The sequence below is a fragment of the Ursus americanus genome, chromosome 16 (assembly GCF_024610735.1).
Source record: "Ursus americanus isolate L20-20 chromosome 16, mUrsAme1.1.p, whole genome shotgun sequence".
In the NCBI taxonomy this organism is placed as follows: Eukaryota; Metazoa; Chordata; class Mammalia; order Carnivora; family Ursidae; genus Ursus; species Ursus americanus.
The window spans coordinates 55,590,530-55,606,729 of NC_142142.1; the positions used below are offsets into that span (position 1 = coordinate 55,590,530).

The following is a 16,200-nucleotide window of genomic DNA, read 5'->3' on the forward strand; positions in this document are numbered from 1 at the left end:
ACGAGCACCAGCCAAACCACCACTTCCCCCACGAAGATGCTTATCTTCAAAGAGGCCTGTAGTGCAAACCAGGCCCTGAGTAGCTCTGCTGCTTGGTTTTAAAATTTACTAGAGCTACTTCGGCAGCAGATGAAAGACCATATGCTTTTGCAAGAGGCTGTTACTCTCTCAGGGTTGTATCAGTAGTTTTATTTTTCTCTCTCTTCCTCCTCCTCCTCCTCCTCCCTTACTCTCTGGGGGTTGAACTAGTTTTCTTTTCCTCCTCCTCCTCCTCTTCCTCCTCCTTCTTTTTTTGGCCCCATAGTCTTTTCTCAAATTATAAACTCGTGTGAAAGGCAGATATGTAAATTAGAGAAAAGCTTCCCTGGTTAGGGCCAGTGTGGGGGATCCAGAGCCTAGCTCACCCACCTTCTTTTTCTCCACCTCCAATCCCCTACCCCAGCGACATGAAATAACTTCTTAAGGGCTTCTTGCAGCAGGCTGGGAAAAACCCGCTGAACTGTTTACTCCTGGCACTATTACTTTATCGGTCAGTTATTCAGTGAAGACAAGATGCAATAGGTCTGGCAAAATGAAAACACCTGGAATATTAAGATATACTTCTTGAATACGCCCCTAGTTCTTGTTCTGTTTCAAAGAACAACAGCCGGAGAATCGCAGCAGGACAATAGGTTCAAGTCAGGCCCACAGGGTTAGGGAGCGCTAACAGCTCTTGGGGTAGCTGCCCAGGCCACAGTGGTCCCCCTTCTGCAGAAATACGCCCCCTCTGTAGACACAGTGCGGGCCCTAGAACTGGGCCGCTGTGATATCACCCCTTCCACTGGCCACAGCTCACTGGTCCAGCTGAGTTGATTGTTCAAGTCCAGCCAATCTCTGGAATTTTTTGATCAGGCCTTCAGGAAGACAACCCCTCTCCTTCTCCCCACCCGTCTCTTTCTGACCAAGTTGTAAGATATAAAACTTAGATGCTGCCATAGGCCATGCTGCCCACCTGCGAGAGAAAAGCCATACGTAGTGAAAGGAAATGAAGCCACCCCCAGAAAGCACCAGATATAAGTGGCGGAGAGTGGGGGGGGGGGGCTGCCAGCGTTCGAGTGCTTGATTTTCACTGAGACTCCACTCCATTCTTGCCCTTTGCATGGTTTACTTTTTCAGCCTTTCCTTGGATTCCATGAGTCCATAAATTCCACTGTCTACTTCTGCTGCTCAAGTTCTTGGCTCTTGCACTTGCCTCTAAACTAGCAAGACAATCAAACATACCGTGTTAGTGACAACACAGAAGTCGTCTTGATCCAGAATTCACATCTCTAACTTCTTCTGGGGAAGCTAGAAAGATGCCTGTGTAATCCAGAAGTCTAGCAAGATGGGGTTTTTGTGACAGTCCTTCGAGTCAGGCATCACGGGGGAGAGAAGTGGACGCAGCCACAGTGAAAGCTGGCTGAGCAGAACTCTGGCTTGATGAGACCGAACGGCCGTAAAGCTGTGCGAATAGTGGTAACACAAGGAGTGGCTCGTGTGGGGAGCCCTTAGCAGCTCCATAATCTCCATCAGCTTCCTCCAGGCCACTCCAAATAACCCTCCAATAGAAGTTAAAACTCTTCCAAGCAGAGACAATTCTATCCACCATCTTCACTTCTGCAGGAAGCTCGATCCTGAAACCTCTCTTGCACCAAATGTAATTTTCTTTCTGTTTCTCTTTGAAACCTGCCCTTCCTTCCAAATAAGTTTGCAAGCACAGCCTCTCCTCTCTATCTCCTCTAAGCCTCAAGGTCAAAGAGACTTCCTGCAGTGGACTTGTTTGGTTAGAGTTGCAAAGAGCACTTACTGGGCTTCACCAGGAAAGTCTGTGATCTACTGTTCCTATTGTAGAAAGCATCCGAAACTGAGCTCTGTGGCTCCCTGCTGGCAACCAAGAAAGACAAACAAGAAAAGCAGTAGGGCTCTGGTGTGCTGGAGAGTTCAGAAGGAGACCTGACTGGCTCCGGAAGGAAATCAGCTTCACAGTGAAACCAAATTCCTGTGTGGACCGAGACCCTCCAGCAGCAGAAGATGAGGGGGTGGGGAGACGCTGCTGAGAAACTGAGGGGAAAGCAGGAGGTCTGGAAAGCTTGAGTTATTATTGGCCTGAATTCTGCTAGTAAGAGAACATAATATGGTATAGCTTTTCTATTAACTCTTTCAGGCCTTTACTGAGCCAGGAAAGGTGATCTATTCATTAAGCCTGGCAGCTAATTAGGTAAAAATGAAGCTCACATGTAAAAATATCCTTACATTTCTTCCTATGTGGGCAGTGCTCTTCATATGAGTGTTCAGCCCAGGGGTCAAAGGATGATATACCACAAAGTGGAAAACTCAGGACTTTCTAAAAGATTTCATCTCCTAACCTTTTTTAAAATTCCCACTAGTTACAAGTTCCACAAACACTCTGTTCCCTCAGGAATACATGTCATCAAGTGAGTGCCCAATAAATGCATGTGAATGAATGAATGAATGAATGAATGAATGAGACATCACTGCAGTTGAGTGTCCCCTATCCTAGAAACAGAGCATGGAGCCCACTCAGGGCCTTTGGGATTGGTTCCCTATCCCCTTACCATACCTGACCATTGAAGGTCATGGTCATGACTACTTCAGTGCGGCCTGGTTTGGGGATAACACATAAGGAAATATATTCAGTGAAGTGTCATTTTGAGACTTTGGTCCCCCCAGCGTACACAAGGCCAGTCATGGCCAATGGAGAATTTCTAGTGCTTCCCAGTCTCTCTGAAGGGCCTGGGGGAATGGCACCTGGCAAACAGGGCCCTATCTCTGCTCCACATGCCTGGCCAGCCCATCAGTCACCATGAGGAGCATAAAGCTGCCTGAGAGCTCGCTGCCAGGGAGCATCTGCTTAGCTGGCATTGGCTCCTGTGGGAACAAAGCCAGTGAGCCTGGGTGAGGAGAGGAGGAATCAGTCAGGATAAAAAAAAAAAGGTTAGGGAGTATAGTGCTTTGTGACATTAAAGACTTAACAGGCCTTTTAATTTCTACAGCAAAGCACAGAGGAATTCATTGTGGAAACGTCTGAAAGCCTCTGGTTGGCCCCATGCTGCAAATCCTACTTCATGGAAGGCACGGGGCACTGAGGAGCGATGCTTGCTGCAGCTGCTCCAACCTGCCAATCCTCTTCCTCACTCATTCTATGTCCCCCTTGTGGGGATGACACCAGACAAAGGCCCTTCTTGTATTTCTCAGGGACTGCTAGGCGGATGAATCTCCATGTGGGATCTAAGTTTCCACTACTCTACTTGGAGGGAAATGGGTAGGGAAAGTCCTCCAGGATGTACGTTTCAAAAATTAAGGCTCAGACAACTCCCTTCCTGTTGACCAACATTTGAATAAATCATTCCCATAACTTTCGGTCCCTCAGGCCATTGACACCACAGCCCAGGCTCAGGTCTGCCTGACAAACAAGATTTCTCTATCACCACAATTTTCCCAAGTTTGATACTCTGAATATTTACTTTATTTTCATTGACCTGTGAGCTCCACTAGGAAACAGACTCTATGTTATTTGACTTCTATTTCCAGAGCCTGGCCCAGTGTCTGGTAAAGACAGTAATTCAGTAAATGTCTGTTGAATGACTGTTTCCATGCATGTTTACCACACTAGCAGGAAAAAAAGTTTGGCCTCAGTGAGCAGGTAAGTTGGTGCTTTTCAAGATATCATTAAGTAGAAGATGCCCCTATGATCTCCCAGGAACACTACCTCTTTCAGGATGCTTACTGTGGTACACACAGGTATGGTACTGTGGTAAGCATCCTATTACGGTTTATTTGGGTTTTTTTTCAGTACACCTACAAATCTCTCCCTATAAATTCCTTGGAAGCAGGAACCAGGTGTGTTTCAATTATTTTATCCATCTCCTCACCCAATAAATGAACTAAATAACTGAATGAATGAATGTTTATTGGCCAAACCATATTAGAGTCTCAGGTTTATCAAAACCTTCCAACACAATCACCAAAGTCTTTTTTTAAAGAAAGTTCAGCCCCCAGAAAAACACTTGCAGAAATTTATGTTGGCACATCAACCAAAGACAACATTCGTAGGCCATCAATACCAAGTAGCAGAGAAAACAAATAAATAGCTTTGAGGCACATGCAAAATGGGGAAAATGTGAAAAGTAGAGAGCCTGGGCAGGCTCAGAGCACAGGAGACGCGAGGACAGCCAGGGTAGGCTACAGAATGTGGCAGCAGCCAAAATTTGTGGATAACTCACAATGCAGATTAACCATGTCAATAAAAGGAACTGCATTGACAACACCGACAGAGATCAATTCTGTGGGTAATTTGTCCGGTGTGTCGAAGCCAGGGCTTTATCCAGGGAATGTGGTAGAAGAAAATCATCATGCATAGTTATGCATACTGGCAAATGGACTGAGAACAGGGCCAACAATGGGTAGGGGGAGCCTTGATTCAGAGGGTAGGGTTTCTCTCTGCTGCAGGGTTCCCTTATAATTAACCAATTAGAGCCATAGCTTCATTTCCTGCGGCAGTTTTCTCTGCCGCACAGAATGAGGTCACAGCCATAACCACAGATTTATAAAGCATCTGGGTGATGAAGAATGGCTTCAGAGACGCTTGGACCATTCCCCAGAGATGATTGGACACATGTGTGGTATTCTTAGCCTCAGCAGGAAGAGCTTCTCAGAGGAACCAAAGTGTATTCTGACACCAGCTTTTAAGTCCCTATTTACACCCTTACCACATGACTCTAACAAAAGAGACAGAATATTACTAGATCTATCAAGCAACCCTAGAAGCTGAAATAAATCAATCAGGGCTCCATCAATGCTGAAATAACAAATCACAGCAGTATTCAGTAGCACTCGATGTGATACTCGAAGTGAAAAGAATTATTTAATATAATTGATTATGTATGTGAAAGAATTATTTAAACTCTCAGGGGCCATTGGGATTTAACATATTACTATTAGTAGTATTTAGATGATGTCAATTTCTCAGAGAAACCAGAAGTACCTGTTGGCTATCAGAGTTCCAATCTACAAACAGAAGGGATGGGTCGTACATAAGGCCATGAAGGCAACGGAGGGAAGCGGACAGGAAAATCAAACACCAGAGAGGGATAAGGGGCATTACTGCATTATTCTAGATGAGTTCATTATAAAGTTGTGTGCGCTGTTTTGATGAAGAGACTGTTACCACCACAAAGAGAAAACTCTCCCACTGTCCTTTCCCCTTACATCTTACCAGAATGGGAGACCAGGGGATAGACATGGAAGCACTAAAACATGAAAAAGACAGCCAAGCCTTTTGGCTCTTCGGTTGAAAGGTCTGGAAGTGAAAAGGAGCAGAAGGCAAAGGCTAGGACTGACTGTGCTGCTTTCCTCCGCCTAATAAAACAGTGGGACCTGATACCTGGGGGCCGAGTTAAAAAGGGGGGAGGCCGTAGAAGGACCTAAGGAGCTTCTCCCACAGCTGGTGGATGAGTCAGACAGTATGAAGCTTGAGACCAGGGGAGGCCCAGAGGCCAAGAGTGAGAGAAGAGGAACCAGGAATACTGGCAGCACTCAAAGAGGTGGCTTCCCAGCTCCGTGGTGTTTCATCTCTCAGACTGTAGCTCTTTCTTAACAATCCCCTTACTGTGTTCAGGGAGGGCTGATGCAAAATGAGCCTGTAGTGCAGGCAGGATGCAAGCTCCGCCCTTCAGTGAAGGTGGTGACACCCCCTGGCCAAAGGAAAATTCGGACTCTGTTGATTAGGTGGGGACAGCATTTCTGCAGTTTTCCTGTGCCAGGAACAAGGCTGGGGCACAGGGGGCCGGGGCTGGGAAGGTTCTGAGACAGGTCAGCTGTGGAGCTTCTTGATTAGAAACAGGAATTGAGGAAAGAGCGTACAGTGCAGTGGGAGAAAGAAAATCTTACACACACATTCATGAGAAGGGTTACCTCTGGGGCACAGGCCTGGACTGGAGGGGTGGCCCAAGGCACACAGTCTTCCCTGTAATGTTCATATTAAGAAGCGAATATATTCATGTGTTGTTTAACTAAAAACTGATCATCAAAAAGTCTTGTATTTAAGAAGGACATAAAGGGAAGAGAGCGAGAGGTGGAAAAAAAGAGAGGAAGAAAAGATGAAAGACACAACCAACAGCCTAGGTCTCCTTGTAAAGGTCTCCCTGGATGCTGGAATCAGGCGACCTAAAGGGGTGGGGCTTGGAAGCAATGGAAGACACATGGAGCAAATCACAAGGTGGGGCAGGGAGGGTCCTAAACCAGATCACAAGAGAAGGGAATGGAAAAAACAACAGAATTCTGAGAGAAAACAGTGAAAAGAAAAAGGCCCCCAACCAGTCCTAGCCCATACTGCCTGTCAGATCGAGGGTCCAGCCCCCAACTCTCACCCAGAAAGGAGCAAATGCTGGCTCCCCTGAAAGGGACGGGAACTCAAGCAACCTCTCTCTTAGGTCCTGTCTGCCAACCATGCCCTTGGTTGTGAAGAAATCTACTGCCCGGAAAATGCAAAGAGTGATGAACACGTAGAGAGCACATCATGTGGACCACCTCCTCACCCTGCCCTCTCTCAAACTTTCCACCAATGCAATTCCACCCCACCCCTAACTTGGCCCACCCAGTTAGCTCCTGAAATAGAATAAGCGCTCTTGCCACACACACAGGGGCTTCCCTGGGGATTTTCTTGGGGAGAGTCCCCGGGAAGGCTGGAAACCACCTCTTCTGGAAGGAGATGACCTCTGAGTTTGTGATCCTGTCTGTTGGGCTCAGGTAAGCCACCAGGAAGGGCATCGCTCAGCTTAGCTGGAGGAAGGCGGCCCTTCAGATTTTTCCCAGTTAGCCATCTCGTCTGCACCATACCCACCACCTTGACCCTTTAGGGCTCGGCGGGGGAAGTGATCTGGGGTCCCCGGGAGGATGGGGGCGGAGAACCCCCTCCAGAGATTAGGCGGGAGGCCCTGGGGGAGGGGAGCTGGGAGTGGGAGGAGCAGACAGTTACCTCATTGAAGCCCTCCTGCAGGACGTCCAGTAAGTTCCCCCGGGTCAGGCAGGCTAGCATTGTTCTTGCCGGGGGCTCCCCGGGCGGGGTCTCCAGGCCAGGCAGCGGCCGCCGCCGCCTCCTCCCTCTGCACACAAAGACTCTCCGCTCAGCTCATTGGGATCTCTCCGGAGTCCCGCAGGCCACTTACTGGAAACCTAGACCCGAGCCAAACTAGCGCCTTCCACTGGGCATGCTCGCACCGGGCCTCTGCCGGAGGGGCCCTGGCGCTGTTGCGGTTCCTATAGAAACAGCTGGGCGCGCAAAGGGTGGAGGGGCGCTGGCTGGCAGCCCCCGGCCAGGCGTGCGTAAGGGGGAGCACCGCGGGCGCGCGGGCGGGCTGGTGGCGCGCGCACGCACACACAAACACACACACACACACACACACACTCTCTCTCTCTCTCGCTCTCTGTCTCTCTCGCCATCTACGTACAACACATACACCGGGCTGGGAGGGGGGGCGTGTGTGCCTACACTGCAGACACATACACACCAGGCCCCCGGCGGGCGGGCGGGTGTGCGCGCGCTCCGAACATACACACACGTGAGCGCACACACATACACTCGTTGACACAGCGGCGGGCGTACCGGCATGTGCATGCGTTTGCAATCACACACGAGCTTACACACGAGGCCTGCAGGCAGGCGTGCCGGCGTGAGCGCGCGCCGCACACGCACACACACGTTCTGGTTTTTTAAGGCCCAACGCTCCACCACAAGATGGGTGGGAAGGGGAGTGATCAGGACTTTTCCCCCCAGACTAGCTGAAAACAGCAACCTTTTTCCATAAGAGGCCTGGACAGTGAGGTTGGACTAAAGAAGGGGAAGCAGAAGAACAGAAAGAAAGAAAGAAAGAAGGAAAGAAAGAAAGAAGGAAAGAAAGAAAGAAAGAAGGAAAGAAAGAAGGAAAGAAAGAAGGAAAGAAAGAAGGAAAGAAAGAAAGAAAGAAAGAAAGAAAGAAAGAAAGAAAGAAAGAAAAGAAAGAGAAGAACCAGCCAGAAGGAGAGGGAGAAGGGAGAAGAGGATAGAGAGAACTTTAGTTATTAACGGTATTAAAACACATGTAATAGAAATAGTAGTAAAGAAATACCACAGGATCACAACAGAAACATAAAGGGTAAACCAAGGATCACCAGGGCTTTACCCCCCAAAATCTGTATTTCTTTTAAAAACAACTGCTATGGGCGCCTGGGTGGCTCAGTTGGTTGAGCCGCTGACTCTTGATTTTGGCTCAGGTTACGATATCAGAGTCCTGAGATGGAGTTCCACCTCGGGCCCCCCCCCCCCCCAGGATTCTCTCTTCCTCTGTGCCTTCCCCCCTGCTCTGTCACACTCTCTCTCTAAAATACATAAATCTTTAAAACAAACAAATAAAAAATAACTGCTAAAATGTAAAGCCCATATTTTTAGTGAGCTTTAAATGATTTAAATGGGTTTTAAATGAAACAAACACTACAGGTGGCTGGGGGATGGGCTAAATGGGGGATGGGTATTAAGGAGGGCACTTGTTATGATGAGCACTGGGTGTTATAGGTAGGTAATGAATCACTAAATTCTCCTGAAACCAATATTACACTATATGTTAAGTAACTAAAATTTAAATAAAAATCTGAAAAATAAAATAAATACTACAAAAATGTCCTGGAGCTTTTGAAAGAGTTAGGTAAAAGCTTCCCCAAATGAAACACAGAGCTATTCCCCACTGTTTCTAGTTATTCAAGTCACAGCCTTGATTATTTATTTTTAGGAATACTAGTCATTTGTACTCTCAGTGCACATTCTTGTTTCTATAGGAAAACTGGAAGCTGAAAGAACACCCATATTATATTACACCTCGTGATCCCAGATGGACGGGAAGGATTTACAGAATGTTAAGGCTCAGAGGTCAGGGCCTTGCCCAAGGACACAGCTGGTATTTGACAAAGGCAGTTTGAGGAACTAGGTCTTTACACTTACGATTTTGCAGAAGGCCCAAATTCCTTCCCCAAATACCCATTGGTAACTTAGCTGGAAAAGTCTTTTCAATCTAATGACCTCCTCCGCAACTCCTCAGCTCACTAGAGAAATGGAAAATCCCTAGGGAGCATCCACAACTAGCAACGTCTTGCCTGAATGTCTAAAGCTGCTAAACACGATGATACTTCTGAGAAAGACACACCCCCCACCCCCAACCACAGCAAGCAGAAAACAGAAGGCCCGCAGAGGTGTTAAGTGGCTGCTACTAATTGAACGCTGTGTATTCGATTCTGGCAAAAGCTGGGGAAAAGCCACGGCACCAAATCAAACTGAACCTGATCAGCCCACGAGTCAGAAGAGCACTGTCCTTCCTAACTAACCGGGGAATTTAGCTGCCAAGAATTCCCCTTGCCCTGACCACAGCTCATGGTGTAATACGATCAGGTAAGTCACTAACCCATGTTAATGCAACAAGGCCCTTCTAAAAGTAAGCGTGAAACTTCCAACAACATAAAATTGCACGCAACACATCTACATGAATAGTGATACAAAACCAAAAAAACACCCATTTGGTGGATCCCTGTATAGAGGATTCCGAGGGGGTGCTGGCCCATCATGCTTTGGACAAAGGAGAAAATTTCGAAACATCAGAGAGAGGTCCTGCTGATAGTTATATGCCAAAAGGTCACTGTTTCTCAAAGAACAAGTCCTTTATCAAAGTAAGACCTGTGAGCTCAATATTCCTAAGAAAAGACTCCTTAAATCACTGGATTTTAAAGCTAAAAAAAAAAAAAAGATAGTTGACACACACGGAGGAATGAAGACTAGGAGAGCTATTTACAGTCACTCAGCAGATCAATGTGAGAGCGAAGATCTGAACCAAATGCCTCTGATGCTCAGCCCTATGCTGTTTGCACCGCACAGCATGCTGGAGGGATTAGAGGGAACTGTGGTGAACAGATACAAGATTTATTATAGGGCATATGGTCCACAATTGCACTATTCCCTAGAAGTCTGTAATTATATCAACCACATATCCTACAGTAGTGGTATGCAATAGGATTTTCTGTGATGGTGGAAGTGTTCTGTATCTGTGCCGTCCAATCCAGTGGCCACTAGCCACACGTGATTAGTAAGCACTTAAAATGTGGCTAACGCAAATGTGGGACTTAAATTTAAATAGCATTTAATTTTAATTCATTTAAATTTAGATAGTACCACTTCATAATATTCTGTGCCATTTTCCCCATATAACTATTGAAATGTTCCAAAAATTATAATATTTTCACATATAGTCTGCGTCTCACACTTGGAAAAAATGCAAAATTCCTTTTGGAGCATATACTCTCTAGGGTTTTTGTGCTCGGAAGCTGTGCTCACCACATTTATCATGGTCTGCCTTACCAGGTAACCCAGGTGAAGAACTGAGCCTGAGCTGTAAGCAGCACTAACATTTACTGTTGCCTTCGTCTTCCCCATCTCGCTCTGCTGTCGTATCTGCATGAGAGCTGGGAGGGTAAGTGGGTTAGCTAAAAGACCCAGAAATAACTAGGACAAGGATCTGCACCCCGTAGGGCTGGAACATGGGGAAACTGCGAACCAGTCCAGGTAGCTGGAACCACTCCCACCACTGCTGACTTGTCATTCACTCTGCCTGGGAGGAGACGCAAAGGGTCCAAACTAGCGGCTTTCTGCATATCTCTGCCATGCTGCCTGATTTCTGAAATAATACTGACCTCCTCGGTCCTATATTATTTTAACAATAATGGCAGATTCTTCCCTCACCAACTAACAGCTACCCGAATATCTATATACAACCATAATAATAGCAAAATTGAACTTCGGCTATGTGCCAAGCCCCATACTAAGCACTTACATACATTAGCTCATTTGACGGTCACAATTACTATAAACAGTAGGGGTTTTTTATTATCCCCATTTTACAGATGAAGAGAGAGAGAGATCTGGAGGATAAGTAATTAGCTCCAGGCCCTATAGCTAAGTGGTGAAGCCAAAGTCCAGGTTCTTAATCATTACGCAATACTTCTATATGATGCTTGAGACATAAAAGGTATTCAGTGAATGTTCTTAGTTGAATGCATGAATAAATGAGCGGAGGAAACACTGGCAAACTCATTGATCACTTATATTAATACAGATAATATGTTGGCCTAAGTAAGACTATTAGCCTTAAATAGAATTGTCATTCGGTGAAAATATTGACTGTGACTTCTCCCTGTGTAGAAATGTGTGCAATTCACACCTTCGTCAATTTAATACATCTATTGTGGGCAATCATTAATGACTATAAAGAAGCAGAAAGGCAGTCTGAATAAACAGATAATTAAAATTGTCAATGGAAATATTTTAAATGACTCTGAAATAATTTTTTAATATTTTTCTGTTTTCACACATTAGCGAGTTTCTTGGCAGTAACATATGTTTACAATTTCTACTGCATTTATCTTCAGAGACATCAGCATAAATGTACACAAAAGGGCTCACATCTATCGGCAAAGGCCCCAAAACTGTCCTCGCTCCTAAACTGCTCTCTGTGTCTCCTGGCTTTTCTGCCAGCCTACACCCCTTAATCTTACATAGACAATGCATTCATCCTGCTCAAATTCATCTTCCTGTCAAGTGTTTTCAAACACTCCTTTTTCCTGTCAGATATAAATTCCTCATGCCCCACTCTTAAGGCCCTCCCTCAAACTGCCTATGCTCAGGTTAGCAGGCCCCTCTGTCTCACACATTCCCAGGGCTCATTTTCACCTCCCATGCCTTCACGACTGTCCTTCTGCCTAGAATTCTGTCCTAGAATGTTCTGCTACTCAAATCTTTTTTATGCCTAGTTCCAGTTCTGCTTCCTCCTAAAACTCCTCTGACCACTTTTGGTTTTCTTCAAATCAAGGCAGATCTGATCTTAATCTGTCTCAAATACTCAAGTCCCAGATAACCCATGGTTCATTCCTGTTCTTTTTTCAGGTTTCTGCTCAAATATCACTTTTACCTGTTCAGCCTTCTCTGACCACCCTATTTAAAAGGACAATACTCAGGGCACCTGGGTGGCTCAGTTGGTTAAGCATTTGACTTTTGATTTCAGCTCAGGTCTTGATCTTAGGGTCGTGAGTTCAAGCCCTGCACTGGGCTTCATGCTGGGTGTGGAGTCTATTTAAAAAACAATAAATAAATAAAAGTAAATACATAAAACGACAGCACCCCTTCACCCAGGTACTCCCAAATCTCTTTGCCTAATTTATTTGTATTTTTCTTCCTAGCATTCATTACTATCTTGTATATTCTGTATTTACTTGTTTGCTTATTGCCAGTGTCTTCCTGCTCAGAATATAAGGTCCATGAGAGCAGGGAATTTTGTATGTTTTGTCATTGGTTTATCTGGTTTATCTCCAGAACCAAAAATGTTTCCTGGCACATAGTAGATGCTCAATAAATCCTGGCTGGAATGAATGAATATTCCTCTTTTTATAATTCAAAGGTCACAGCATGTTCTATATTATATCACTTAGCGTTTAATTAGAGTTAATTTAGAAATATGCATCTTTGTCTCTTTCAGTGTATTTCCAAGACGGATATAAATAATTCCTGGTATCCTTCTATATTTTCTTCTCTTTCATCAATGCAAGTTTTCATTAAACATTCGCTAAATATATTGAGTGCCTATTATATGTCATTATATGCCAGGTCCCATTCTTTCAGCAAAAACACTCAACTCATAGTTACACATAAATACACGAATACACAGAGGCAAGAAACAAGACTGAAAGAAAGAATAGTAAAAGGAAGACTAGTAAAACTAAGAATCCAATATTAGTATGTGGGGACAGAGTGTACAGGGTGAGTGTGACAGACTGAGTGGGAAGAAAAAGGGAAAAAGAGACAGAATGGTAAAAGACTAGAGTAGGATGTTGCCAAAGTAATCACCAGATGCTAGTGCTTAATATAAACTGTACTTAAGCAGATATGCAAATACATTCTACATGAATTTTTGAAATTCACATTTCAAAAGTTATCTGCTGGTTATCCTAAAGGTAAAAATTGGGTTAAGACTAGCGACATCTGGTGGATATTTTGGAAGTGACCCTTGAATTTCTCTACTGTGTAAACGCTACACAAGTCCCCATACCTCTGGATTGCCATTCATACATGTTAGGGCTCCACATTACTAACCACACTATCATGAAATAATCTTTCTGCAGGACCTAAGGTCTCATTGCAGCAGGTAGCTAGATTTCTACCAAGAACCCTTCTATCTCTCAGCCGATGACCCTCTACATTCTGGAAAATGTGTATTTAATTTGACACCAGGATTCTTCTTCTAAAAGGTAACTTATTACTTAAAATGTTCACATCCTTTGACCTAGGGATTCTACTTCTGGAACCCAACCCTAAGGAAAAAAAAGTCTTAAATGAGTAAATCCATTTGTTATTTACAATGGGGGAAGGGAACCTGAAAATCCAACAAACAGAAAAATTGTCAAGAAAATTAGAACCCTTATAAGGTTTACCAGACATTTGTAACCATATTAAAACAAACATTTTTTTAAAGATTTATTTATTTTTTATTTGAGAGAGATGGAGAGAGAGCACAAGCAGGGAGAGGGGCAAAGGGAAAGGGAGAGAAGCACTCCCTGTTGAGTGTGGAACCCAGTGCGGGACTGGATCTCATGACCCTGAGATCATTATGTGAGCCAAAATCAAGAGTTGGATGCTTAACCGACTGAGCCACCCTGGCACCCCTTGACTCTTGCTTTTTTTTAACTTAATGTTTGTTACTATGAAATTGTTAAAATGTTTGTTTTGGGGGCACCTGGGTGGCTCAGTAGGGTTAAGCATCAGGCTCCCTGCTCAGCAGGGAATCTGCTTCTCCCTCCCCCTCTACCCTCCCTGCTGTTCATGCTCTCTCCCTCTCTCTCTCTCTCTTTTTTAAAGATTTTATTTATTTATTTGACAGAGAGAGAGACAGCCAGCGAGAGAGAGAACACAAGTAGGGGGAGTAGGAGAGGAAGAAGCAGGCTCCCAGCGGAAGAGCCTGACATGGGGCTTGATCCTAAAACTCCGGGATCACACCCTGAGCCGAAGGCAGACGCTTAACGACTGAGCCACCCAGGCGCCCCTCCCCCTCTCTCTCTCTCAAATAAATAAATAAAATCTTAATAAATAAATAAATAAATAAAATCATGGTTTGCAGTATTTCCCAAATGCTCCATAATTAACATGCATTATTTCTTTAACAAACATTTGAATCTTTTAAACTGCATCTATTCTGATTAATTGCCATAATTTTTCGACTTCTCCCTGATTTTATTAATAATGAATCAAGGGAGCTAGACTTTCTACAAGAAGGGGAAGCAAGAAAAGAAAGCAAATATATAACAATTTTTTTCCAGGATCTCAGTCTTGATGGAGAAATCCCCCAGTTGTGGAACTGTACCAAAATTCCATTAATGTCATCACACTCCTTTCAACAGTACACCAGAAACTTACAGAGGGCTCTGCTGGCAGCAGGGAGTTAGAGAGTCTCCTAACCACTTGAGTCCCCATCTTCAGAGTCCCTAGAAAAGCTGGTTCGGGGCCACCTTAAAATAGGAAGAGGGAGAATGTACAAAAATACAGGACAGAAAAAAAAAATTCTAAAGCTAAATCAATCTGGTAATGTCAAGCCCCTGCCCCAAATCTATCAATTTATGTCATCTAGACCCTGGTTAGCAGGAAATCCAGCCAAAAATATTATAATCACAACAGGACTATCCCAAGGGTATTTTAAAATCTAGCCATTTAGGCTTAATAGTAATAAAGTAAAGAGCAACGCTTCCCTTTCAGTCAACCAAGAATGCATTTTCCCTCCTCCCTAAGATTGTCAACGACCACAGTAAGAATTCTGAAGACAATCAAGGCAAATACTGGGAGCTCTGCTTATGGCATGCACTTCCATTCCATTCATCCTCAGGAATTACGTCTTAGCCTAGAAAGGTTGCATTTATATTTTAAGGCAGAAATTTTTACATAGCACTTCAAGTTTACAAAGTGTCATCACCTACAGCATCGTATTTGACCGTCATAGTAAATAACCGTTGGAAATAAAGTTCACGTTATTACGCCCCAGCTAATAGTAAACAGGCTAGGGAGTTGCTCTACCGATTAGTAGTGGTCGAAGTTTTCTAGCCATTTCTTCCAAATCCACTTGCACTAGGTCTGTGCCAGAGAACAGGCCGGGAAAACGATGGTAATGATGATAACAGCAGCCTACATTTGACTACATACTATGTACTGTTCCAAGTGTTTTAAATACAAACATTCTATGAAGTCGATACTATGATTACCAACTATTTTGTGCTGTGATTCCATTTTCAGTACTGTGTCCGTCTTAAGGAATCATCCCTCTTAGGCATCAATCGAGGGTATTTGGGGAGGATAGCATACAAACTGAAAGGGGACGTGCATTACTACTCGTCTCCAAGCTCTGAAAGTCTGAATCAGGAACTGCACCTAAGAACCTGTAAAGCTCCAAGTAGGCTCAGACCCTGAAACTTCCGCCTCCTTCTTTCCAGTACTCCCCCCACCTCACCCCTCAGTGTAAACCCCTTTCTGATCTGGACGCTCAACCAGTGGTAAGTATATTTTCCAGGCACGCCCCCACCCGCAACCCCCACAACCTTTCAGCACCTACCTCTTAAATCATCGGTGCATGTGGTTCAGCGTCTCTGTCCGCAGCGCTTCTGAGCTCGATCTCCTCCTGCTACAGCGTCGCGGCTGCTTTCCCGATGCCATGGTGACGCGGAGGCGGGCTCTGGCCCGGACCCGCCCACCCCCAGCCGGCGCGAGCCAGTCCCTGACAACCCGGGCCCCGCCCCTTCCTTGGCCGGCTCCGCCTCCTAACGGCCCAGGCCCCCGCCCCGCAGGCCTTGACCCCGCCCCCTGCCTCCCTGACCCGCCTCCTGTGGGCCGAGCCCACCCCGCCCCCCTGAGTGCCAAGACTGGACCAGGGAGCTCCGCCTTCTGTAGATGGAATCCCGCCTCCTGGGCGTCCAACCCGCACTGCCGCTGGGCCCCAGCCGAAGCCGGAGGGGTCTGGCGCGAAGTGTCTGGATCTACCTGCTGTCCTCAGGCTGAGCGAGACCTGCTTTGCTTACGTAGAGCCTGCAGACCCCCACCCCAGAAAACGCACCAGG

At 45.4% G+C, this 16,200-nt stretch overlaps 1 protein-coding gene and 1 long non-coding RNA gene across 6 annotated transcripts in view; one reads left to right on the top strand and one right to left on the bottom strand.

Moving 5' to 3' along the window:
- Positions 1-15,809, bottom strand: part of DIXDC1 (DIX domain containing 1) — a 68,517-nt gene extending 52,708 nt beyond the window's left edge. Inside the window, exons 1-2 of one of the 5 annotated variants that reach the window (XM_087868437.1) lie at positions 15,699-15,809; positions 14,516-14,607 (exon numbers count right to left, since the gene is read on the bottom strand). In XM_087868437.1, the coding sequence (XP_087724563.1) occupies positions 14,516-14,572 (57 nt within the window). In that variant the 5' untranslated portion in view covers positions 14,573-14,607; positions 15,699-15,809. Of the gene's footprint in view, positions 1-7,015; positions 7,398-14,515; positions 14,988-15,698 lie in introns of those variants that run through there. The other 4 variants (XM_087868438.1, XM_045797770.2, XM_045797769.2 and 1 more) reach the window with 4 other exon arrangements.
- LOC148108817 (uncharacterized) lies at positions 6,684-10,559 on the top strand. Its single transcript, XR_015727017.1, has 3 exons — positions 6,684-6,786; positions 8,848-9,454; positions 10,418-10,559. It is a non-coding gene; the product is annotated as an uncharacterized LOC148108817 (long non-coding RNA).
- Positions 15,810-16,200: the final 391 nt, after the last annotated feature.